At 45.3% G+C, this 25,762-nt stretch overlaps 1 protein-coding gene across 3 annotated transcripts; it reads left to right on the top strand.

Moving 5' to 3' along the window:
• The first annotated feature begins 424 nt into the window (after positions 1-424).
• On the top strand, positions 425-24,065 carry F11R (F11 receptor). Of its 3 annotated transcripts, none has more exons than XM_004320610.4 (10): positions 425-1,366; positions 19,601-19,669; positions 19,836-19,943; positions 20,131-20,277; positions 20,570-20,772; positions 20,948-21,050; positions 21,189-21,296; positions 21,526-21,538; positions 21,846-21,894; positions 22,031-24,065. In XM_004320610.4, exons 1-10 carry the CDS (start codon positions 1,303-1,305, stop codon positions 22,064-22,066), a joined length of 900 nt encoding a protein of 299 aa, XP_004320658.1. In that variant the 5' UTR covers positions 425-1,302; the 3' UTR covers positions 22,067-24,065. The 3 variants fall into 3 exon arrangements, 1 of the variants encoding a protein (XP_004320658.1); XR_012332127.1 differs by adding an exon at positions 13,843-14,818 and having other exon boundaries at positions 426-1,366; positions 21,526-21,894; XR_012332126.1 differs by adding an exon at positions 13,855-14,818 and having other exon boundaries at positions 426-1,366; positions 21,526-21,894.
• Positions 24,066-25,762: the final 1,697 nt, after the last annotated feature.

A 25,762-nucleotide genomic window follows, 5' to 3' on the forward strand; every position in this document is an offset into this window, starting at 1 on the left:
CCTGTATTAGTCTTGGAAGTAGATTGTAAGCCATTTGAAGTCAGGGATTGCGGTTTATATTTATTTGTATTCCCCCACAGTACCCAATAGGTGCTTGATAAACATTGCTTTAAGTTGGGTGAAACCAGAAGTAGACTTTTGGCCCAAAGGAATGAGAACAAAGGTGAAAGAAGCAAGAGGTCAAAGAATACCACTGCTTTGGATACAAGTGTGGACCTCTTACTTGCAGTGAGATAAGGCTCAGGAAGTTTTCCCACAGGCAACGTGGATATACTAAGATTACAAAATAAAATCATTATAACATAGAAACTAGAAATAGTAAAGGTGTTGAGCACGAGTTTCAATTAAAAATGATGTAACAGTATAAATATTAACAGAAAGCTTGAGTATCAACATAGCCTATAGAAAGAGGGTTTAGTCAGCACCCAACTGTTAGTGAGAAGATAAGTAATTCTGAAATGCAGAGCTCTGCTGACTGATTAAACAAATGTAAAGGACATATCCACAGTCACTCAGTGATGTTTATAGAGCGTCTGTAGGTCAGTTTGTATTATCTGGGTTTGTTTGGTAATGTGATTCTGCTTTTCCCACTATTGAATTGAGCGCTCCTTTTCCCTTTTCTCCTCTCAGCGCAGCCTTGAATGCTGCGAATGGAGTGGACAGAGGAAACACAGTTTGGGGGGTAGTGTCAACATATCATTCCCCACCTGTCTCCTGGTCTTCTCCCCCAACCCTTGCATATTAATACATGTGGTTTTCACTTGCCAAAGGACGGGACCAAGGTTTCTGCAGCACCCAGCAATTTACATTCGAACAAACAAACAAAAGAACTCAGGTCTGTCTCTCTCGAGTCCCACAGTACGACTACCTTCCCTACCACCTCCTTTAAAGTATTCCTCTAATCTTCCAGCTCCAACTCAAAACCTAGCCAGTCAGAAAGTCCCTACTTCAGGAACGCCGCCCAATCACAGTGTCCTCACCTGCAGAAGGTGAGGTCTGGGTCTCCTTACGCGACAGTGTCCTGGCCCAATCAGGGGCGGCTTGGTCTTGGAAAGGCGCCAGTCAGCCCTAGAGGGGAGTAGTGGGCGGAGTTGCACCTGGCGACGGTGAATCACTCAGTGGAGCGGCGGCTTCTTCCACCAATCGGAATGTGCAGAGGCGGGGCGTCGACCAATCGGGCGTGAAGGGAAGGGCTGGGCTGGGTTCAACCTGGCGGCTGGAGTTTAGTCCCCGCGCTCCTGTTGGGCGAAGCTGTGTCTGTTCCCGGGCTCCGGCGACTACTGTCGTATCGGGATCTTGATCATGTTGGGGACAAAGGCGAAAGTCGGGAGGAAACAGTTGCTTCTCTTCACATCGATGATCCTGTGTAAGTTCCTGGAGCTTTTGGAGGAATCTGTGGGTCTGGTCAGAGGTTGGAGGGAGGCGCTCCCCACACCTCTTGTCCGCGGGAGGGGAGGGGTTCAGAAACCAGTCCGCCTCACCCTCCTAGTCCTCTTTCCGCCCCTGGCTCGTCCCTCTTCTTTCCCGTCCCCCTTACCCTGGTGAGTGGCTGGCTCCCCTCCCCCACACTGGTGAATAATGACCCCTCCTCTTACATCCGGAGCTGCCTTTCCGCACGTTCACCAGAAATAACGGGGAGAGGTTGGTTCCCCCTTCCTTCATCCTCACTTACTGGTGAGGGCCGGTGGGCGCGAGGGCCCTGCCCAGCCGGGATCACACACCTGGGAAGGGGGCCATCCTGCCCCTCCAACACGCATCCAACATCCGAGAACAACCCGAGAGAAGTCGGAAGCCTCTCGTACCCTGACTCCCTTGGCCCCTGGATGCTCTGCTACTTAAGGGTCCTCAGAGAAAATCTAATGGAGGTGGGGTGGGGCGGAAGTTTCTTTCCCTGGCTGTTGCTGAAGGGTTTCTTTAGCTTTCCCCGGATTTTGGGGTTGCCATTGTTGCTCTGGGAAAAGTGTCTAGGTGCAAAATCTGGAGAAAAAAAAAAGAAATAAAATTGAAACCTAAAATTTCTCAGAACACAGCATTCGAAGTTCCTTTCTAGAATAACTACTTCCAGAGTCCTTAATAAATGTTGTTGACTGAGTGACTATTCGCAGGGGGAGGTCCTGGCTTTTGGTTGGCTGGTTCCTTCTCAGAGCCAGAACTCTGCCCTCCCCCCTGGCCTTGTTTGAGAGTTTTTGTTTCCTTTGTAAACTCCCTTTCCTGTGGAACAATGAGACTCACTTGTTGGGGCAGGCCTCCGTCTATAGTTATGCTTGTGCCCGGCCGAGTGTGTGGTTTGTGCCTTAGTCTACCTGTGTCAGCACCTGCACACTTATCTGTCTGATTCTTGAGTGTCTGTGTGTGTGCTTCTGTAGATAGTTGTGTCAGTAGGGGATCTGTAAGATTCTCCATTTCCCCCTCAACATCCATGTTTTAGGAAATAAAAGAAATGAACAATTATGATCAGTATTAGCAGTTATAAGGTAATTCACTTTGCTTAGTTTGAAGGGTGTCTTAAGGCAGATGAATTGACTACTCCTTTGTCCCTTATTACAAAAACATTAACATTTGGGGTGGACTGGACCAGTGACAAGTCGAATCCTCTCCCTATTGTACAGATAAGGAAACAGGTACAAAGAGGGGAAATGACTTTTCCAGATTGACAAAAGGACCTGGGACTGGAACCAAAGTCTCCTGACTGACTTCTCCTTTTCCCACTCCTGGCTCCAGAGTCTCAGGCACCCTGTGGCACAGGAACCAGGATATCAAAACATCAGTTTGGGATACTGCTCCAGAGTCCACTATCTTACCTACCTTTTTCAATTTTTCTTTCCCACTAGATTCTTTCTTTTCTCACTTCTCCCTTTCATTCTATTCCTCCATTTCCCCCTTTTCTTCAGTTTCCATTCTTTTCCTCCCCTTCTTCCCCATTTACTTGTGTCTGTATCTTAGAACTGCTAGTGACACCCATGGTCATTTTTTGGTTCTGTGTGGTAGTCAGTACTAAACACTTTGCCAACACTTGTGCTGTACCAGTACTCCCCACCCCCAACCTAGAAGTTTCTGAGTCAGTAACTATTTGTGACAGTATTTGTCAGGCTTATAAGCTTCCTAGAGCTGCATCCTTCTCCGCTTTCCTTTTTCTTTTCTCTCCCCCTCATTTTCTATAATAATCACATACTGACACTGAAAGAGTTGTGGTATCACCCTTCTGAGCTTGGGAGTGTCCTCTAGTCTGTTCAGGGAATCAAGAAACAGTGGTTTAGAGGGAGCTTGAGATGATGTTGTATTAGCTTGGTAGGACAGTGGATCCTAGAAAGTAACAAGTCCAGGAGATGGAGGAACTGACCTTGTCACATGTAAATAGGGCTAGACCTGGGGGGAGCAATTTGGTTAGTACAATGAGGTTGGGGATAGCAGCCAGGTCATCCCACCTGGGTTCTGGCTTGGCTTTCTGCCTTATTTGTGATCTTAGGCTAGTAACTCAGTCTTTTCATCTGTAAAACGGGAGTAATAATACTTGTCCTAATCTTGTCCTGAGGATCAACTGGGATAATGGCTACATTACATATACATGAAATGATTATTATCGGGCAGCTTTTATCCCCTTTGGATTTTGTGAGGATGAAAGGAGGCTGCCTATAGTAGAGCAGGTCAAAGGAAGCAGGGAGAGACCCTGCTAGATTCCAAAAGGCGAGAGTGAAAAAGTAGGGGCTTTCTTGGGCGTCTAGTCTGTCCTCTGCCCTTGGGATACTGGAAGCATATATAGGGTTCCTGCATGTTCTCCCTCCTCCCTCCAGGGTTGCTCCTCATGTGGGCTCTGCCATCTGGGAGGAAGAAGAAAGGATCAAGCAAAGGTCCAACCCCAGCCTGGGGAACCTAGTGGAGAGGAAGGCCTGAGCCTACTGAGACAGGGCTGGAGACTAAACACTGGGAGAACTGGGCCTGGGAAAAGTAAAACTGGTGACAGAGAGTACTAGTCTCCCTCCCTGTAGAGAGCCTGTGCTTAGCAAAGTTTCCAGCTATCTCCCAGGCAGGAAGAGGCATTTCTGCTTAGCAGGGTGGTGTGTGCCTAGGATGACTTTTTGGTGTAACTGCAGACGAGAAAGAGGAAACCTAGGCTGGAATCCTGGTGTTTGCACACACACCTCTTACTTCATGTAGTGTCCCCACTGAAACATTCCAGGAGGGAGGAACTGCTGGGTCAGTCTGTGAGTCCCGGTGTTTCTTTTGTACTGATGTTTCTGCCTTTCTAGTTTTGCTGTTCAGGGTTAGATTTACCTCAAACTGTAGGTTGGTGAGTCACTCCTTCTTTCCCCTCTCTCTACTGGGGGGTTGAAATTACTCCCAGGAAAGAATCGTTCCCTTGAAACCAGAACCTAGAAACTAGTGACACAGCAAGTTGGAACTAGGAAGTGAGTGGTAGTGGAATTCCAGTGTCTTAGTCTTTCCCTCCTGGCTCCAGAACACTTTTCACTCTATGATATTTCTCTTCAGTTTCTTTGTGATCTGGGCTTGCCTGGAGTCTCCAACCTAGTTTTGGCTTAGGGTGGAGCTGCTGTAATTAAAAAAACAAAGTTTATTTATTTTTTTTTTTTGCGGTACGCGGGCCTCTCACTGTTGTGGCCTCTCCCGTTGCGGAGCACAGGCTCAGCGGCCATCGCTCACCGGCCCAGCCGCTCCGCGGTATGTGGGATTCCCAGACCGGGGCACGAACCCATGTCCCCTGCATCGGCAGGTGGACTGTCAACCACTGCGCCACCAGGGAAGCCCCAAAGTTTATGTATTTAGAAGAGGTTAATGTGGTACGAGAATCAAAATGATATAAAAGAGTGGGGTTATCACTCCCACCCTGTTCCTGTTCACTCCATATCTCCCCCAGTTTCCTATACATCTTTCCAGTGTTTTGTTATACAAATATCAGTATATATAAATATATATTTCCTTCTTTTCCCTTTTCTTACACAAAAAGAGGCACACTATATTCATTGTATTCCATCCTGTATCTTGTTTATTTCATTTAATATACCCTGGAGATCTTTTCATATTGGTGGTGTGGCCTTGGCCATTAGAATATTCCACCCCCTCCCCCGCCCTCCTCCCCAAGTCCTCTGGGTCAAGGGGCGTCTGTTCTGCCGACTCAGAAGTGGCTGACACTCCTGATCAAAGACAGATTTAAAAGCTATATACATTTTATGTGAGAGATTAGGAAACGATGGGGCTTGTTTTTCACATCTGTTAGCATTGAGGAAAGACCTTGGGGAATCTCTAAACTCAGACCTGCTTCCTCTAGAGGTTCAGGGAAGATCTGGATGCCACTTGTCAAACGTAATTGTGGAAGAGGTTTCAGTGCTGTCAGGGGGTTGTGAGAGGTAATGTGAGTGGATACATACTGGAGTTTTCCAGGCATTGAAAACTCAGAGTTCATCTGCCTGGGACTCCCTGATAAGCAGAGTTTCTGTCTAAAGTCTGCCTGGTGTCATTTGTTTTACAATGTGTAGGACAGGAGGAAGCAGCTGGTTGGCAGGAAGTTTGATGCCAGGCCCCCTGGAGTGAGCCCTGGGCAGGCACGCAGAGCCTTCCTTTGTAATGGGGAGATGGGTGGGGGAGGAGAGCTGAGCAGGTAGAACTGGAAATTCTGCTGAGAGAGGGCAGGAGGGAGCAATGGTGTGAAAGCTCTCCTGTCCTACACTGCCATCACCACTTTCCACCATCCTCAGAGGGCCTTGCCAGTTGAACGACGTTACTGAAAGTACAGCCAAGCCTGGCTGTTTAGACTTAGCCCAGCCTGTTGTTGGGCTCACAGAGCCTTCCTCTTGCCCACGCATTCCTTATCTGTCCCACCCCAAACCCCAGGAGTGACTTCAGTCTCTACAGGGTGAGCGGTGGGAAGGAAAGTGCAAACCGGGGGTGGTAGCCCTGGGTCCGGGTTCTAATTGTATTGCAATGTCAAATTCATTTGTTAATCCAATAAACATTGGTGTTTACTATGTTATGAGCACTGTGCTAGAGATTAGGGATAAAAAGTGAATAACATCTGCTATCAAGAAGCTCTGAGGGGAGTCAGGTATTGTAACAATTAGCCCACGTTGTGAACACACTGTAGCTGGGGGCTTTCTAAGGCTTTGGCTTATCTTCCCTATTCCGAGGCTCTAGCTCCCTTACAGTGGGAGTGTCCTATGAGGCTCATCTGCGTAGAGGGGAAATTTGGATGAATTCTTAGAGAAAACCAGAGACTAGCTTGGCTGGCTGGCTGGCTACCCTCCTTTTCCTTCCTTTGTTTGTTTGTTTTTAAATGGATCAAAACAAACTCATTGCACGAAAACAACTTAAGGAAAATTCTAATAATTAACAGGATGCATAGAGAAAACAAAGATTTCTTAGTAAAGCAGCAGAAGGAAGTAGCTTTTCTGTTGTGGGTTTGACCTGCGTGTACAAGGGAGGGTTGTTGGTGGGTTCTGTCAGATGTCTGGATGCCTCCACCCTCTGTGACCACCTTCTCATCACAGCATTGCTTCAAAGCGGCAAAACAGTGCTAGGAACGGGGGAGGATACAAACATAATTTGGTTTCTCTGTTCTCAAGGAACTACAGACATATATTGACTAAGTAGAATACAGAGCACCGTGCGTCAGGGGCTGTCATCGAAGCACGAAATGTTTGGGGAGCATAGAAGGAAATAGTTACTTTTTAAAATGGTAAATTTTTTATTAAGAAATAATAGATGTTCAATGTGGAATAATGGGAAAACAGAGGGATATAGAGAAAGTAAAATCACATGTCATCCTATTATCTAGAGAGAAACACTGATTGCTGGTTTTATTCTAGTCTTTCCACTATGAATAAATGTGTGGTAGAGACGACCTGTGCAAAATATATCAGAAAAAATAAAATGACCTGTGCAAAATATATCAGAAAAAATAAAATGGCCGTTTGGTATTTATTTATAAAAAAATAAATATAATTAATTAAAATAAATATATCAGAAAAAATAAAATCACTGACTTTTCCTTAAGTCTTGGCTCTGTGGGCAGAAATTGATGAGGGTCACACCAGCTCAACAGAAATCCATAGACATCAATGTTTAAACCAAACTGTGTACTAATGCTACTTGGAGCTGTGGCCGGTTTGTCAGATTATGTAGGAGTTACAGTGGGAAAAAACAAAACTGTGTTATAGATCCCTTCTCATTTAGATTATTAGTTAATGACTGAATACTAGTTTTAAATGAGGTAGGTGACTACGTTCTATGACAGAGAGGATAGGAACATCTATATGCCCTGGTATGGTGGTAACATGTCCTGACTGTATTTTTTTTTTTTTTTTTTTTTTTGAGCAAAGTACACTTTAAACAAAATCCCTTCTATAGTATTCTACTGTATGGCTATCCTGTAATTAACTGTTCACCTTTTGTTGAGCGTTTAGGGTTGTTTTTTTCTTTGCTGTACGAAATACATTAAATTGTCCTTGAACATACATCTTTAAGCTTACCTTTAATTATTTTATTTTCTTAGGCTATATTCCTAGAAGTTGGAGAGAGATTAATTTTGATTGGGGGAAGGCATTATGCATCAAGGCACACTGGAACAGGATCTTGAAGTATGAATGGTGTTTCCTTGCTGCTCTGCTGAAGATGCTGTGTAGTGCAGTAGTTTTGGAGACTCAGAGTTAGGCAGACTTGGGTTAAGATTCCCACCTTGTTGTTTGCAGCTGTGTGATTTGGGGCAACTGTGCTAAGCCTCAATGTTCTCATCTATAAAATGGGATGATAACAATAGTACTTGTCTTCCCAGGGTTTTTTTTTTCTTTTCTTTTTTTTCCCTCCTCACAGGGTTTTTAATGAGACAATGCATGTGCTTTCATTTCTTCCTGCCTTTTTCTCTCCTTGAAGTTTATCAGACTCACATACAGAATCTTGATAGTGTAATAGTCTATTTCTTACTCGTCTGTTACTTCATTTCACCTTTAAAGTCTTATTTAATCATTCTGTGCTTCCTGGTGTGTCAGTATTTGGGTATTTCCTGTTATTCTTTATCATCCTTCCTTTCTTTTTGCCTTTGTTTTTGCCTCTCCTTTCTTGCTTTGTTTTATTTTTCTTTGCCTCTTGTGATCTTTATTATTTTTTTCCCTTTTTATTCCCCTTCCCACTCTTTTTTCTTTAAATTAAAACACTTAATACATACTTGTTTATTACACAAATGTAGAACATAGAAGAGAAAAGCTGCCTGTATTCTCATCTCTCAGATAATATGCACTGTCCAGTGTTTGGTGTCTATTCTTCGAGATTCCTTTATGTGTATATTCGGGTTATTTTTATTATTTGTAAAAATAGGGTCATGTTCTACATATTGTTTTTACATTTTGGACATATTTCTATGCCTGAACAAATTGATTTACCTTGACCTTTGCGATGGCAATATGGTTATTTTTATTTGTTTTTGTTTTACATAGTTGTGTAATGTATCATACCATGGAGCCAGATTACCTGGGTTAGAATCCTAGCTCTGCCTCCTACTAGCTTTGTGAACTTGAGCAAAGTTCTTCAGTTCTGTGCCCCGATTAACTCACATGTAAGATGGGAGCAATAATAGTATTTATTTCATAGCATTATTACAAGGATTAAATGAATTAAACCTGTAAAGGGCTCAGAAGAGTATCTGGTACATAGTATTCAAGAAATGTTAGCTGATGGGGCTTCCCTGGTGGCGCAGTGGTTGAGAGTCCGCCTGCCGATGCAGGGGACACGGGTTTGTGACCCGGTCCGGGAGGATCCCACATGCCGCGGAGCGGCTGGGCCCGTGAGCCATGCATGGCCGCTGAGCCTGCGCGTTCAGAGCCTGTGGTCCGCAACGGGAGAGGCCACAACAGTGAGAGGCCTGCGTACCGCAAAAAAAAAAAAAAAAAAAAGAAATGTTAGCTGCTATTATTTTATTCATTTGGTCATGCTCAGTAACATGTGTCTAGAATTTGGATATAATTAATTAAAAGTATAGGACAAACCTTGCAGAAGTCTTCAAGAATTCTGTTGATTTTTTAAAAAATTATTTTATTGAGGTATATTTTGCATACATTATTTTAGTTTCGTATACAACATAATAATATATATTTATAGTTATTGAAGAATGATCACCACAGTAAATGTACATCTATCACCATACATGATTACAGAATTTTTTTCCTTGTGATGAGAACTTTTTTTTTTTTTTTTTGTGATGAGAACTTTTAAGGTCTACTCTCTTAGCAACTTTTAAATATGCAATACAGTATTATTCACTATAGTCACCACGCTGCCCGTTATATCTCCATGACTTATCAATTTTTTGTTTTGTTTTGTTTTGTTTCTGCGGTACGCGGGCCTCTCACTGCTGTGGCCTCTCCCGTTGCGGAGCACAGGCTCCAGATGCACAGGCTCAGCGGCCATGGCTCATGGGCCCAGCCGCTCCGCGGCATGTGGGATCTTCCCGGACCGGGGCACGAACCCGTGTCCCCTGCATCGGCAGGCAGACTCTCAACCACTGCACCACCAGGGAAGCCCCGACTTATCTATTTTATAACTGGAAGTTAGTACTTTTTGATCCTCTTCACCCATTTTGCCTCCCAACCCCCCACTCCTCACCTCTGGCAATCACCCAATCTGTTTTCTGTATCTGTAAGCTTGGGGTTTTTTTGTTTGTTTGTTTTTGATCCCACATATAAGTGAGATCCTGTGGTATTGGACTTCCTCTGTTTGACTTAATTCACTTAGCATAATGCCCTTAAGGTCCATCCCTGTTGTCACAAATGGCAAGATTTCATTCTTCTTTATGGCTGAATGATATTCCATCGTATATGTGTGTGTGTGTGTATATATATATATATATATATATATATATATATATATATATATATACACACCACATCTTTATCCATTCATCCATTGATGGACACTCAAGATATTTCCCTATTTTGGCTGTTGTAAGTAATACTGCAGTGAACAGGGGGCTGCATGTAGCATTTTGAGTTAGTGTTTTCATTTTCTTTGGATAAATATCACCCATAAGTGGAATTGCTGGATCATATGATAGTTCTATATTTAACTTTGTAAGGACCCTCCATACTGTTTTCTACAGTGGTTGTATCCATTTACATTCCCACCAACATGAGCTTTGCATGAGGGTTCCCTTTTCTCCACATCCTCACCAACAATTATTATTTCTTGTCTTTTTTTTTTTTTTTTTTTGGCCGTGCTGCGCATCATGGGATCTTAGTTCTCTGACCAGGGATCGAAGCCGTGCCCCCTGCGGTGGAAGCATGGAGCGCTAACCACTGGACCACCAGGGAATTCCCTATTTCTTGTCTTTTTGATAATAGCCATTCTAACAGGTGTGAGGTGATATCTCATTGTGGTTTTGATTTGCATTTCCCTGATAATTAATGATGTTGAGCATCTTTTCATGTACCTATTGGCCATCTGTATGTCTTCTTTGGAAAAATGCCTATGCAGATCCTCTGACAATTTTTAAAACAGATTGTTTAGGTTTTTTTGCTATTGAATTGTATGAGTTCTTTACACATTTTGGATATTAACCCTTTGTCAGATAAGTTAGTTGCAAATATTTTTTCCTATTCTCTAGGTTACCTTTTCATTTTGTTGGTGATTTCCTTTTCTGTGCAGAATATTGATTCTTTCACTGTGCATACTTGAGTCAAGATTCAACCAGAATGTCCACAGCTGATGCCCAATTTAAACCTTTGTGTTGGTCTGCTTGGGATGCCATGACAAAATACCAAAGACTGGTGGCTTGAACAACACTAATTTATCTTCTCACAGTTCTGGAGCCCAGAAGTCCAAGATCATGGTGCTGGAGGGATGGTTTCCTCTGAAGCCTCTCCTTGGTTACAGTGGTAGCCCTCTTGCTGCCTCTTCACATGGTCATCCCCTCTATGCCTGAGCACCCTTGGTGTCTCTTTGTAGAAGGACACCAATCAGATTGGATTAGGACATGTCCTAAGGTCCTCACTGTAACTTAATTACATCATTAAAGGGCTTGTCTCCAAATGCAGTCACTCTCAGAAGTACTGGGGGTTAGGGCTTTCATATATGAATTTTGAGGGAATACAATTCAATCTGTAAAAACCATGAACCACTTTGAAGATTCTGCAGAAAGAGCAGTGATCTAGCCAGGTGTCTCCTTGGGTTGCTTTTGTGATCATAAAAGAAATGGGGGTGTTGTAAATGGATTCACATCTTTTCCCCATTTCCCCCCTCCGCCCATTTTAGACCTTGCATTAGAAGGTCTAAAATGTGTGCAGACCTTGCATTGCATTGGCTCTGCACACTTCTACTGGTTGTGAGAAACCAGCCTCTACTGTTGTGCATGCAGACACCTACAGACACACTGCAGCCCAGGTGCAGAAATGAGGCCCTTTTGCAAAATGGCAGGTGGAAAGCACTCATGTGCAGAGAACTTTAATTCTGTTTCATAACTGTGAAGCAAATTAAAAACACTTAATTCTTAAATTGTGAAGCTAAATTAAAAGAAAGATTAATGGAACGCTCTTTTTTTTCTTCTGAGAACTAAACATTAAAAAAAAAACACTGTTGCTAGTATTAAGATTTTTTAAAGATTGGGTTTGAATCAAGTTTGTTTTTTCTTCTTCTTTTTAAAAATATTTATTTATTTTGGTTGTGCCAAGTGACGTGCAGACTTCTTGCTTGTGGCGTGCAGACTTCTTAGTTGCAGCATGCAGACTGTCAGCAGCGGCATGCATGCAAGGTCTAGTTCCCCGACCAGGGATCGAACCCAGGCCCCCTGCATTGGGAGCGTGGAGTCTTACCCACTGGACCACCAGGGAAGTCCCAAGTTTATTTTTTCTTTATTTGGGTGTGCCCCATCTGCCAATTTGAAAAATGGGCTTATCTTTGTAGATAAACCTTAACAAGTAGATGTTATAGCGAATGGTCTGCTCTGACCTAATTTGTTAAGGCTCTATGTTGTTCAGTGTCAGTTTGTACCAGGCATTGTGCTAAGTGCTGAGAACTCAGAATGGTAGATTAACACATTATCCCTGCTCCTTTGGTTGTTTACTGCCTGATAAGGGAGAGATATAGGCGCATAGATGATGTCATTATAATGTGGGAAGTGCTTTGACAGTGTTTTGCATGGGGTAGTGGAAGCCAAGGAAAGAGACCTTAACTTGTCTGTGGTGAGAATTGGGGGTGGGGTAAGTCATTTCCCGCAAAGTAATGTGTTTGAATACCTGCTGACCAGGTGGAGAAAGAGGGGACAGGGTGTTCCGTATAACAGGAATAGCATAAGCAAAAGGCAGAGGTTGTGAAACTGCACGTCTTTGCTGGGAATTGTAAGTAGTTTTGTATTGCTGGAGGGTAAATTGCAAGAATAAGGAGTGTGGTGAAGATGATAAACTTATCACCAGGTCGGTTGGTGCTAGAACTCTTGCCTGGCTGAAGAATTTGGATTTTATCTTACAGGTAATGTGGAATCGTTGGAAGCTTGAAGCAAGCGTTAGATTTGCACTTTTTAGAAGGCTGTATAGTGTAGCCCAGTCTCTGGAATTGGACTGCCTTGATTTGAAGCTGTACCACCACTTAACTGCTCTGGGCCTCAGTTTCCCCATGTAGAAAACAGAGGTGATAATAACAGTATCACCCAACTCCTAAGGTTGTTGTAGGAATTAAATCCATGTGATGTGCTTATAGCAGTGCCTGGCATATAATATAGTAAGTGCTCAATAAATGTCAACTCTTTCTCTAGCAGTGAGGTGGAGGAGGGATGTGAGTAGGTCAAAATTAAACAAGGCAGAGAAACCTATTGAGAGACCAAATGCAATTCTTCAGATGACGATGGTACTAAAAAGTGGCAGTGGGTCTGTGGAGAGGAGGGGCCAAATTTGAGGGAGACTTGGGAGATGACATTGTAATGCTTGGTGTTGGACAAGAGTGAAGGAAAGATGGTGATGGCTTAAAAGGTTCTAGAGTGAGTGACCAAGTAAATGGTGATACCACCAACCTGGAGAGAGGAGGGGAAGCGAGAGGTAGTGGGAAATGATGAGCAGTGTGAGATTGCAGGAGGGTGTGTGTGAAGTCCAAGTAGAACCGTCAGGAGGCACAGCAATAGGAGTCTGCAGCTCAGGCAAGAGGTAGTATCTGGAGCTGGCCATACATTGGTGTAGAGGAATGTTGTGTATTTGAGATTTCCTAGAGAGAATATGGAGAGGAGAAAGGGCACAACATGGAATGCTGGGGATTACTAATATTAAGGGATGGACAGAGGAAGCAAAGTTCAAGAAGGCGAATAAGATAACCCTGAGGTGGAGGGAGGACCAGAAGGGCTGAACGCAGAAACCAAGGGGGTGGAGTAGCTTGAGGAGGCAAGTGGTTAGTAGGGTCAAACATCTCACAAAGGCCACAGGAGGTAACTGAAAAAGCAAATACTGGATATCTTTAATTATAAGACTACTTTAATGTTTTGGAAATTGGGATGTGACTTACAGCCCATGTACATATTTAATATGATGTTTCCCCAAGAAGCTATTATTAAATTGATGTTATATCTTATAATCAGGGTATCTTAGAATTGAGGAATACGATTGGTGACCTTAGTAAAATCCATTTTAATTTCAAAGTGAGAGCCAAAGACATATTGCAGTAGGTTGAGCAGTGAATGTGTATGTTGGGCTGGAAACAGTGTGTGTAGACTACTTCTTTAAGAAGTTGAGAGAGAAAGGGAGGAAAGGATTGTCACTAGAGAGGGGTGTAAGATTGAGTGAAGGTTTTCTGTACATGAAAGGGCCAAAAAGTCTATTTTTTTTTGTCTTTGTGTACAGTCTTTATTTGTTGAAATACCATTAGATTTTTCCTCAGGACAAGAGCAAAGATCATCCCCTGCAGAAACTTTGGAACTATGTACAGAACTTTACAGAACAGAGGACAACACTTTAGCTGAAGCCTGCCTGCTGACCAGAGAAGGGTGTTCTGAGTGGACTCAGCAAAGAAAAGGAAATCAAGCAGGGAAAGCCCATCTGAATCAAACTTCAGCTGCCATCAGGGCAAGTCTTGTGATGGTCACAGATTGGAGGCTCTGTTTATGGAAGGTTCGAGTACAGCACAGGGGTTCCATGTATCTTTACGGCTACACCCCAGGCTGAGGTGCCATTAAGTCAATGTCACTCAAATTCCTGGCCAGCCAAACTCCGGCAGCAAAGAGTCCCAAATTAAGGATCAAGTTCCTCTGGAAGAGGCTTCCCTGGTGGCACAGTGGTTAAGAATCTGCCTGCCAATGCACGGGACACAGGTTCAAACCCTGGTCCAGGAAGATCCCACCTGCTGTGGAGCAACTAAGCCCGTGTGCCACAGCTACTGAGCCTGTGCTCTAGAGCCCACGAGCCACAACTACTGAGCCCACGTGCCACAACTACTGAAGCCTGTGCACCTGGAGCCCGTGCTCCACAACAAGAGAAGTCACCGCAGTAAGAAACCAGCACTCACCACAACTAGAGAAAGCCCATGTGCAGCAGCGAAAACCCAACACAGCCAAAAATAAAATAAATACATTAATTAATTAAAAAAAAAAAAAGTTCCTCCAGAAGTCATTTCTATCGGTGGCAAAGCGGTAGACTCCCCGAAGCCAGTCTCCCACGTTGTCTGGAATTTCAGGAGCTTCATTTGCCGAGCCCACAGTGGTCATGCCAGCCCCACTGGATAGCAGCACCTTCGCGCTCCACAAGGCCTCTCACCACGCACCTTCCAAAAAAATCTATTGATGCCTTTGACTTTGTAGTTTTTCTTGTTGTGAACATGGAGCAAATTAAACATCACAATGGAAAAGGTGAAATTTCCTTCTGTTTTGGTTTACCATGTTAACTAGTAGGACATTTGTATGTACAGTATGCCAAGTATAGGTCCAAGGTTAAGTGCAAAAGGGAGGTCGTGATGAGGTAAGGGAACATATAAAATAGATGAGGAGAATGGATGGGGAAATTGTGGGTGTTGTGAGAGAAAACCCTCAGCTCTGCTGCTCTATACATGATGGTTCTAGAAAAGAGTCTTTTTTTAAAAAATAAATTATTTATTTATGTATTTTGGCTGCATTGGGTCTTCGTTGCTGCACTCGGGCTTTCTTTAGTTGTGGCGAGAGGGGTCTACTCTTCCTTGCGGTGCGCAGGTGGCTTCTCTTGTTGCAGAGCACGGGCTCTAGAGCGCAGGCTCAGTAGTTGTGGCGCATGGTTTGCGGTACGCGGGCCTCTCACTGCCGCGGCCTCTCCCATTGCGGAGCACAGGCTCTGGACGCGCAGGCCCAGCGGCCGTGGCTCACGGGCCCAGCCGCTCCGCGGCACGTGGGATCTTCCCAGACCGGGGCACGAACCCGCGTACCCTGCATCGGCAGGCGGACTTTCAACCACTGCACCACCAGGGAAGCTCTAGAAAAGAGTTAGTCTTTCCAAGGCAATTGCAGTGATAGAGGAGAGATGGTTTAGTGGGCTGGAATGTAAGCATTTTTCCGGCAGTATTTATATATATTTATATGTATTACTGAAGAAAACTTTGAAGTCAGAAAAAGAAGTATATACAGAAAGACCTATGGGCAGATGATGAGAATAATAACACATAATACTTATTTGGTGCTTCCTGTTGGTCAGACACTCTTGTAAGCACTTTATTTGTATTAGCTTGTTTAACTCTCAACAACAGCCCTTTGACATAGAAATTCTTATTATCCCCATTATACAAGTGGGCAAACTGAGGTTCAAAGTGACTAAGTGGCTTGCCTGGGTCACACAGATTATAAGTAAGAGAGCTGGGATTTGAATGCAGGCAGTCTGGATCCAGAGGCTTGTTCAGGAACAAGAAGGGGAACGTGGATCAGGATGTCTGAGGTGTCCTGGGGTCACTAGGAAGGAAGGACATGGTGCAGAACTTAACTTAACTCATGGTGTGAGACGCAGCCACAGGAGAGTTTTGAGTATTGCAGTCAGGCCACAGGCAGACATCAACAGTCCTGCATCAGAGGAAGGTGAGAAGGCCCTGAGGTGAAGGGCCCTGTATTTTAAGCAAGAGGAGAGAAGCCTGGACTAGGTAATAGCAGTCAGAATTAATGAGAAGGGGAAGATGCCAGTTGCCCAATATGTTTGTGTATATATGTGGTGATGTCATTCCTGCACATGTTTTAGATCTGATAATCTGAGAGGACTCAAAAAAGAACTTCAGGGCTTCCGTGGTGGCGCAGTGGTTGAGAATCTGCCTGCCAATGCAGGGGACACGGGTTCGAGCCCTGGTCTGGGAAGGTCCCACATGCCACGGAGCAACTAGGCCCGTGAGCCACAACTACTGAGGCTGCGCGTCTGGAGCCTGTGCTCCACAACAAGAGAGCCCGCGATAGTGAGAGGCCCGCGCACCGCGATGAAGAGTGGCCCCCGCTTGCCACAGCTAGAGAAAGCCCCCGCACAGAAATGAAGACCCAACACAGCCAAAATAAATTAATTAATTAATAAACTCCTACCCCCGACATCTTCTTTAAAAAAAAAAAAAAAAGAACTTCAGCTGAAGTTAGAAGTGAGGCAGAAACAATCATCAAATTCATATGCTGTGATTTATTTATTTATTTTCTTTTGGGCAGCCCTTTATTTCAAAGGCTAGTTTTTAGTTTAATTACAAGCTGTTCTTCGTTTGGGTGGTGTCATAGGTTGGGTTCTTGGGAAACTGACTCTGAGATGTCAATTATTGTACCAAGACATTTATTAGGGAGTGTTCTTGGGATCCACACCTATGGAAGCAGGACCGGGCAGAGGGAAAAGTTGAGTTGCATTGTAGTCCCAACAAGGCCTCAGCTTACTGCACAGGGACCTTTGAAGCAGAAATAGCCCTTCAGTGTTGTCCCAAGGTGGGGAGTTGGGGAGATAGAGATGGGACTTTTTTTTTTTTTTTTGAGATGGGACTTTATATGTGTCCTCCCTCCCTTTTTTTTTGTCCCACGTGGCACATTGGATCTTAGTTCCCCAACCAGGGATCGAACCCGAGCCCCCAGCAGTAGAAGCACGCATGGAGTCTTAACCACCGAACCACCAGGGAAGTTTCCAAAAGTCAGTTCTTGCTGGTTCCTTTTTTTTTTTTGGCCATGGAACTTACTCAATCTCAGTTCCCTGGCCAGGTTTGAACCTTGGCCATGGCAATGAAAGCCCAGAATCCTAACCACTAGGTCACCAGGGAACGACCCCCCCTCTCATTGATCAGGCATTGGATGCCGGTGCCCTGACCCTGTTGCCGCCTGGTAGGAGGCATGGCCCTGGGCAAGGCAGTGTTCTGGGTATCCTCAGAGAGGGCTGATGGCTGCAGGCCTTCTTCTGGCAGCAGTCCCAGCAGCTGAGACAAAAAGTCCTTCATTCCTGAAGAGAGATCTGGTTTGCACATCTCGGTGTACATCACAGGTAGCAAATTGTAAAATTCGAGAATCTTAAAAAAACAAAGTTCCCATCATCAAAGCAGAGAAAGTTGACTTGGGCAAAAAATCAAAGCATTTAATTGTCAGCGTTCTTGATGAGACCTAGAGACTTCCATGTCCTCAGTTTTCAATTTAGTGAAGACTATTTGGGTTAATTTCTGTATCTGTTATTACATCTGATTATAGATTTGACTTTGAAATATAATGCCAAATATACAAAGTAATATGATTAGAAATAATTTCTAGATAAAATGGACCTGACTTTTAAAAGAATCATATTTTAGTACATAGTTTGCCTCCATTACACTAGTGGCTTTTCTGAAAAGCAGCATGGTGTATAAAAGTATGGTATAATAAGGGAAAAAAAGAGGTATAGGAGAGACCTGTATGCTAATCTCAGCTCTGCCATTTCCTAGCTATGAAAACTTGGATCAGCCACTTAATCTTTTATTTTTTCTATTTATTTATTTATGTATGTAAGTATGTATGTATGTACGGCTGTGTTGGGTCTTCACTGCTGCCTGCGGGCTTTTCTCTAATTGCAGCGAGCTGGGGCTGGTCTTTGTTGCGGTGCGGGGGCTTCTCTTCTTGCGGAGCACAGGCTGTAGGCGCGCGGGCTTCAGTAGTTGTGGCACGCAGGCTCTAGAACGCAGGCTCAGTAGTTGTGGCTCGTGGGCTTAGTTGCTGCACGGCATGTGGGATCTTCCCACACCAGGGCTCAAACCCGTGTCCCCTGTATTGGCAGGTGGATTCTTAACCACTGCGCCACCAGGGAAGCCCCCCACTTAATCTTTCAGGTTTTAAAAAAAGAAAGAAAGAAAAGAAAGAAACAAGAAAAAGAAAATGAACCTAAAAGATTTCAGAGAACATCTAGTTCAAACCCATCATGTTTCAGATAAGAAAAGGGAGGTTCAGGGTCAAGAGACCATATTCAGTTACTTGGGTAATTTAATAATGAAAAAGTATACTTGCATTTATCTAAAGAAGACAGGACTTTGACTTAAAGCTATGAATAAAGCAGCCTTCATGAGTTTGAGCTTTGAAAACATGAATGAGAGTAATTGTGTACGTGCAGGTTGGTAACTATATCACACCATCCTAGAATCCTCTGGCACTGGTGCTTATTTTGGGATGTGTGGGCCCCTCCTGTGAGCCCAGCTGCCTCTCTCCCACCATGTTATTTAATTAGCCTTGCCTCTCCTCACCTCCTCTCTCCACCTCCACCACACACCACATTTTCCTTCTCTTCTCCATTGGGCAGAAGGAGATTCTAATGAGATGATCTGAGCCCACTTCTGGTCCAGAACCCGCTGTGTGATCTTAGGCACATTTCTTTACTTTAGTTCCTCATGTAACACTGGGATGATAATGTTTGTCCTGCTGATCTGTCATGCTTGTTTCAAGGATCAAATGATATAATTGTATGTGAAAACACTTTAAAAAGCACAAAAGGCCCTACAAATGTATTATTATTATCCTATTATGGCTCCTCCCTTTCTTCCCTCCCTTGCCTCCAGCTTTGCTGGCTTCCTGCCAGGATTGTCTGACAAGTGACTGTAATTATTTGCTGAGAAGCTTTCTCTGAACCATGAAATGTCATTTAGAAAGCTGCTCTTGGACTAGGAGGAATCTGATTAGATTATTGGGAGTCACAGAGGGAAATTTTTTTTTTTTTTTTTTTTTTTTTGCGGTACGCGGGCCTCTCACTGTTGTGGCCTCTCCCGTTGCGGACCACAGGCTCCAGACGCGCAGGCTCAGCGGCCATGGCTCACGGGCCCAGCCGCTCCGCGGCATGTGGGATCTTCCCGGACCAGGGCACGAACCCGCGTCCCCGGCATCGGCAGGCGGACTCTCGCCCACTGCGCCACCAGGGAAGCCCAGGGAAAAATTTTTTTAAATAAAGAAATTGCATTAGAAGGAAATCTTTTATTTCCATTGATTAAAACAAGTATTAGCCTGCAATTGTAGCAAAAAACATTTTTAAAAGATATTTAGAATATTGGTGAGAAAGTGTGAGATCCGAGAGGCACGTGAATCTCTTGAAACCCTTGACCTTGGAATCTCAGCATGGAGAGTCCCAGCCCTAGATGCCCATCAGCTGGGACTGCTCTTCCCTCTCCACAGCATTCCTCTGTCCACTCCTGATGGACCCACCTCTCTTCTTCTTCTCAGGCTCACTGGCATTGGGCAGGGGTGCAGTGCAAACTTCTGAACCAGTAGTCCGAGTTGCTGAGAATAAACGTGAGTTGGGAGGGGCTGTGGAGGGTGGCGGGAGTTGGAGGGAAGGGAGGTGAGCAGGTGCAGACCCCTGGGGAACATCCAGCCCAGACTGTGGTTTGGGGCCATTTCCCCAGCTTCTCCATTTACTGCTGTTTCTTCCTGCCACTCACTTTGATCCTGTCTGTAGCTGCCAAGTTGTCCTGCTCCTACTCCGGCTTCTCCTCTCCCCGCGTGGAGTGGAAGTTTGCCCATGGTGACATCACCAGCCTCGTTTGCTATAACAACAAGATCACAGGTGAGTCGCTCCACCTCCGTGCTGGCTGCCTAGGTTGCAGGGGGCTCACCCTGGGGCTGAAGTCCCCAGGGCCTTCCTGTCGCCTTTCCTGGGGGAAGAAGAGAGCCCCCTGTGCCTTGGGTGCCACCGTCACCAGCTTCTCTTAGCTTTCCAGCTCACTCTGCCCCTGCTTCCTCTGTCCTGGTAGCTTCCTATGAGGACCGAGTTACTTTTTCGGACAGTGGCATCACCTTCCATTCTGTGACCCGGAAAGACACGGGGATGTACACTTGTATGGTCTCTGACGAAGGCGGCAACACCTATGGGGAAGTCACTGTCGAGCTCATTGTGCTTGGTACGTGCCACGGGTCTTCTGTGTGGGCTTGCAATCAATTGCTTCCCTAAACCCTTAGCAGGCTCTGCTAAGCTTTGGAGCTCGCTGATGGTGAAAATGCTCGTGGCGGTGGGGCTGGGGAGGGGGGTGTTCAGAGTCCTGGTGCTGTCAGAGAAGTACGAGCCCCTGGTTAGGGGGAAACTAAGGGCATAGTAAGGAAGGAAGGCTAGAGCTGATGGATGGGAGTGTCATGCTACTTGGCCTTCAGGCAGCCATCCTGCTCTTGTGACAAGTACCTTCTCTCCCTCCCCAGTGCCTCCATCCAAGCCTACAATCAGTGTCCCCGCCTCTGCTACCATCGGGACCCGAGCAGTGCTGACCTGCTCAGAGACAGATGGTTCCCCACCTTCTGAATACTTTTGGTTCAAGGATGGGGTACTGATGCCTACGGAACCCAAGAACAACCGTGCTTTCAGCAACTCTTCCTATACCCTGAACCATAAGACAGGGGAGCTGGTACGGACGGGGTCAGGGTAAAAGATGTGTATGAGGGGGTTGCAGGGTTATAGAACCCCCGAAAGTGGGGAAGAAGGGCGAGCAACAAGGTAACCTTGGCATTAGGATCAGGAGACATAAAAGACAGGTACTTGGCTTCTTCAAGCAGGAAGCCAATTCGTCTTCTGCCCTCCAGATCTTTGACCCCGTGTCGGCCTCTGATGCTGGAGATTACACTTGTGAGGCGCAGAATGGGTTCGGGCCACCCATGAAGTCAGACACTGTGCACATGGATGCTGGTGAGTGAGGGCGTGGCTGGGGCTTGGGCTCAGACCCCAGGGTGGGGTTTGGGGTCTGCTCTCCGTCCTGGCTTTGGCAATGTTGGCAATACCATGAACGAGCTTTCGGGTGCCTGACCTCTCATTTGTGTCCCATAGTGGAGCTGAATGTAGGGGGCATCGTGGCAGCTGTCCTTGTAACACTCATTCTCCTTGGAGTCTTGATTTTTGGCATCTGGTTCGCCTATAACCGAGGCTACTTTGACAGTAAGTATTTGACCTCAAAGGCTCTCCTTTGTATCATCCCCATTTCAGGGCCTGGTTCTTGGGTGCCACCTGAGTACTGACCTGATACTGAGCCCCGTGTGTGTTGGGGTTACCTCCCAGGGAGCACCGGTCACCCGTATCTCAGGGCCACACGCTAGGTCCCCCATCTTCCTGTGCCATGCTGTCTTCTACCCTGCTGACACTCATGGTCCCATTTCTTGTCTTTCAGGAGCAAAGAAAGGGTGAGTGAGCTGCTGTCCTAGAGCTCTCTAAGGTTGAGTACATGGATGTATACGGTTTGAAGCTGAGATGTTCCCCGGAGGAAGGGGTTGGAGGGGAAGGCAACGAGCCTGGTAGGGAAAAAACATCTGGATTTCTAGCCCTATCCACTATGGTCCTGTGCTTGTCCTTTCTCCCTGCACCCAAACCTCCCTACCGAGAACTCTGTGCTTCCATTAAGTTCTCAGTCCCGGCCTCTAAAGTTAACAAGCAGAGGTTAAGGAGAGGGACTAGGGGACTGAGCGTCTCCATCTTCTGACTTGTCCGCAGGACCTCGAATAAGAAGGTGATTTACAGCCAGCCCACTGCTCGAAGAGATGTGAGTATGCCTGCCCTGGGATGGGGAGGTCCTCCTGGCTGGAGTGAGGGGTTTCCAGACTGTGTTTATATGTATTCAGGGGATTATCAGCTAAAGAAGACTGTAGAGAGTTGACGCGAATGTTTTATTTCTCCAGGGGGAATTCAGACAGACCTCATCATTCTTGGTGTGACCCTGGTCCAGCTCATCTCCCGTCCTCTGTGCTTGCCTTACTCAGGTGCTACCAGACTCTGGCCCCTGATGTCTGTAGTTTCACGGGATGCCTTATTTGTCTTCTAGCCCCCACAGGGGCCCTCACTTTTATCTTAGTTAGGATGTGTTTTTTAAATAATGTCTGCCATGTGCACCTTCTACCTTCCTGCCTCCCTTCCTTTCCCACCACTGCTGAGTGGCCTGGGACTTGTTTAACGCTCTTTTCCCCCATCCCCCGTCCCTACGAGGGATCAGACAGAAGTCCTGACTGATGCCTGCTGAGTTCCCTTCCAAGGAGACTGCGAGGGTGGCGGGGCACTCACTGCCCCCTGCGCGCAGCGGTCCTCACATAGGGAGGGATCTGGAGCTTGGTTCCTTGGTGCTTTCTTGCCGTACTGAGGACCGGTACCAGCTGTTCTAGAGTGGGGACTGGAGACTGGAGCAGCTGAAATGGTTGTGTGGTGACGACGTCAAGTCTCTTCTGCCTCTGCAGCCCCCTTTCTTCTGTCTTCCCGCCGGAAGCGCCATGGGGTCCTCCTGCACCGTCCTCTTTCTGAACACAAGCAGACTGACAGCAACTATGTTTGTGGAGAAAACAAGAGCTTTGGTTGTGGAGATCATAGTAAGCTTTCAGGGCACACGGAGCAGAAGAGTTTTTAAACCACTGATCTACAGAAAAGAAAGCTGGAGCTGGTAGCTCAAGCCATCACCCTTCCCTTGGCTGGAACAACTGGACCCACACTTTTAAGATGTGTCTGCAGGGTTGTGGGAATTTGTGTAGTAGTCAGCTCTGCTGAGCACGTGTGTGTGTCTGTGTGTGTGTGTGTCTGTGTGTGTGTGGTATCAATTGTATACTGAAATTGAGTGTGTGTTGGAGGGCTTCTTAGCTCTTTGGTGAGATTGTACTGTGGGAATGGGAGAAATGAAATACCTAGGCTCCTTCTTAGTACAAACAAGAAAATCCCCAAAGCCCGGCTTCCTAGCAACCTGGGCTGCTCCCTAGCTCACTGTCCTACCCCTTCCTGGTTCCTGCCTTCAAGGCAGACGTTGGACCCTCATTTCCAGAGTCCTCTTGTGGCAGGAGAAGGGCACCCCGGGTGAAGTGATGGTGTACTCTGGGTTCTACTTGGCCTGATCCACCCAGTGAGAGGAGAAATGCCCACCCTGCCACCTCTGTCAGCCAGATGCACTAATATACTTCCCTGAGGCTACAGGAAAAGCAGCCCCAGAGCGTGAGGCAGGATTTCTCAAATCATTCTCAGAATCACTCCTTTAGTAGTAGTTTAAAGTAGTCCTACTTCTCTATTTAGGGGGTAGGTGTAAGGAGAGCAGGAGCGAGCAGGGTAGTCCTGCCCACCATCTTGACCCTTCTTTGCCCTTACATCTGTTTCTCCCTCTACCCCAGCAGCCCCAGTCTATTTATTAACTAGCAAGAGGGCAAATAAGGGGTCTCCTAGGATTGATTTTGCTAATTTCTGTGGAGGATACTGAACGCCACTTTGCCATGTTCCGTTCCCTCATCTGACAGTCCATCATAGAACTGAGTTTTCTTTTCATCAAGGATCCAGAAGGAAAAACAAAAACCAAATCGTATCGTCACGCACCAATAAAAAATAAGCTTTCCATATGGAAATAGAATCTAATTAGGCAATAAAAGTAGAGATTGCGAAACGGTTCAGTAAGAATGAGGTTTCTGAAGTACGTTTCAGTTTTGTATCATTGCTGGGGGACAGGGTGGGAGGGATGTGGAGAAAAGGCCACAGGGAAGCAGAGGTGAATCATTGTGCCTGCAAGCCTGAAGCAAATGGCTCTTCACTCCCTAGGTCACGACTTGTGAGGAGTATAAGTCAGTTATTTACCAGCCTTGGACTTTACCGCTCCAGCTTACAACAGTCCCTTGAGTTGGAAAACACCTCGTCTGCTTTCATTTTAGAATGTTACAACTAATTTTTGTAATAAATGTTTATTTTTCACATTGAGTTTAAGTCCTGAAGTTTTAGCTTAAAAGAATTGGGACCCCCAAAGTGACTTGAACATTCAAAAATCTTACCTGTAGTCTTTTTTTTTTTTCCTGTAGTCTTTTTAAGAAAGAGATTAGGGATATCCTTCTAAATAGTCTGGTAGTTCGATTTCAGTTTAACTTACCATTGGCCTGTACTCGAATGGGAATGCTTCAAATGGACATTTCCTACATTAAAAGGAGACTTAGGGCTTGAGGAACAGGGTAATCCCTAGAGATTAGTGTTTTAGACATGAAGCCACCCTGATTAGGGATAAAATGATTGGACATGAAGGATGTATTTGTTGTCCCTGTCTCAACAGGATCTGCAGATCAAGGCCAGGGGAGGGGAAAGTGGGAAATGGGGTTGGTCCATTTCTGAATGACAGGACAGTATGTTCTATGGGGGCATGGGGACAGCTTAGTAAAGGAGATAAATGAAGAAAAAGTACAACTTGCACTTTAAGAAAAAAAAATCTCGAATTTTGTAGCTCTTCCAATTTATTATCCCTTCTTTGGTACTAGCTGTAAAAATCTAATATGAAATGGAACTTTTTTTGACGGAAGTAATTTTTTTTTTTTCCTTTTGGCCGCGCTGCACAGCTTGTGGGATCTTAGTTTCCCAACCAGAGATTGAACCCTGCCTGGGCCCATGGCAGTGAAAACCCCGAGTCCTAACTACTGGACCACCAGGGAATTGCCCAGTAACTTGTTGAATAATTACTAGCATCCACTAACTTCCTTACTGGGTATTACTACTATCCCCATTTCACACATGGGGAAAGAGGCACAGAAATGCTCAGGAACCTGCCCATGTTCACACAACCAGTACTAGGCAAGTAGTAGATCTGGGATTCAAGACAGCTGGGGAGAGACTGGATAGCATATGTCCTTCTCACAGTGACCCTGCTGGAGGAGGAGCTGGAGATAGAAGTTAACTTTCCCTGTAGAGGTAGGTATGTGGGAATTAGGAGAGAACATCGAAAGGAGTGATGTCCACCTGGGGTTTTCTCTGAACTGTGACTACCCCAACAGTATCTACAAGACAGTGAGACAAGCAATTATGAAGCTCTTGGTAAAATGGAGGGCCTATGAGCGCCACCTTCTGGAATGAAGGATAACATCGCTGCATTTTTGCCAGTGACCTAAATGAAAAACAAGGCATATTTGTGGATGGCAAGGAGGTAGAACAACAACTCCATCAGCTTGCAAAATGAGAAGTCAAAAAGATCTCAGTAGGCAGGAATGATAAACTCCATTTAAGAAGGTGAAGTTCAGTGGTAATAAGTGTTAAGATTCTGCCTTTGGGCTCCCACAACCAATTCTTCATGTATAAATTTGGAAGGATGTAGAATGTCTAGAACCAGAGGGATACTCTTTGCTGATGGTACTAAACCCTTGTATCAAGTTCTATTTTAGATGTCAAACTTTAAGATGATTATAGACAAACTAGAATATGTTCATAGAAAGTGATCTGGGTGGTGAAGGGACTTAAAACTAGAAGCCATCTAGAAGCTTAATAAAAGAATCAGTGTCAAGCCCAGAGAATCAAAGACTCAGACAAGACAAAATTAGATATTTGAAGATTACTGGGTGGATGGTCCCAAGGCAGAAAATTAGGACCGATGGATGATGTCTAAGAAGATTGGTTATAATTCAGAATGTGCCCTTCAGAGC

Source organism: Tursiops truncatus, chromosome 1 (genome assembly GCF_011762595.2).
Source record: "Tursiops truncatus isolate mTurTru1 chromosome 1, mTurTru1.mat.Y, whole genome shotgun sequence".
Taxonomy (NCBI): Eukaryota; Metazoa; Chordata; class Mammalia; order Artiodactyla; family Delphinidae; genus Tursiops; species Tursiops truncatus.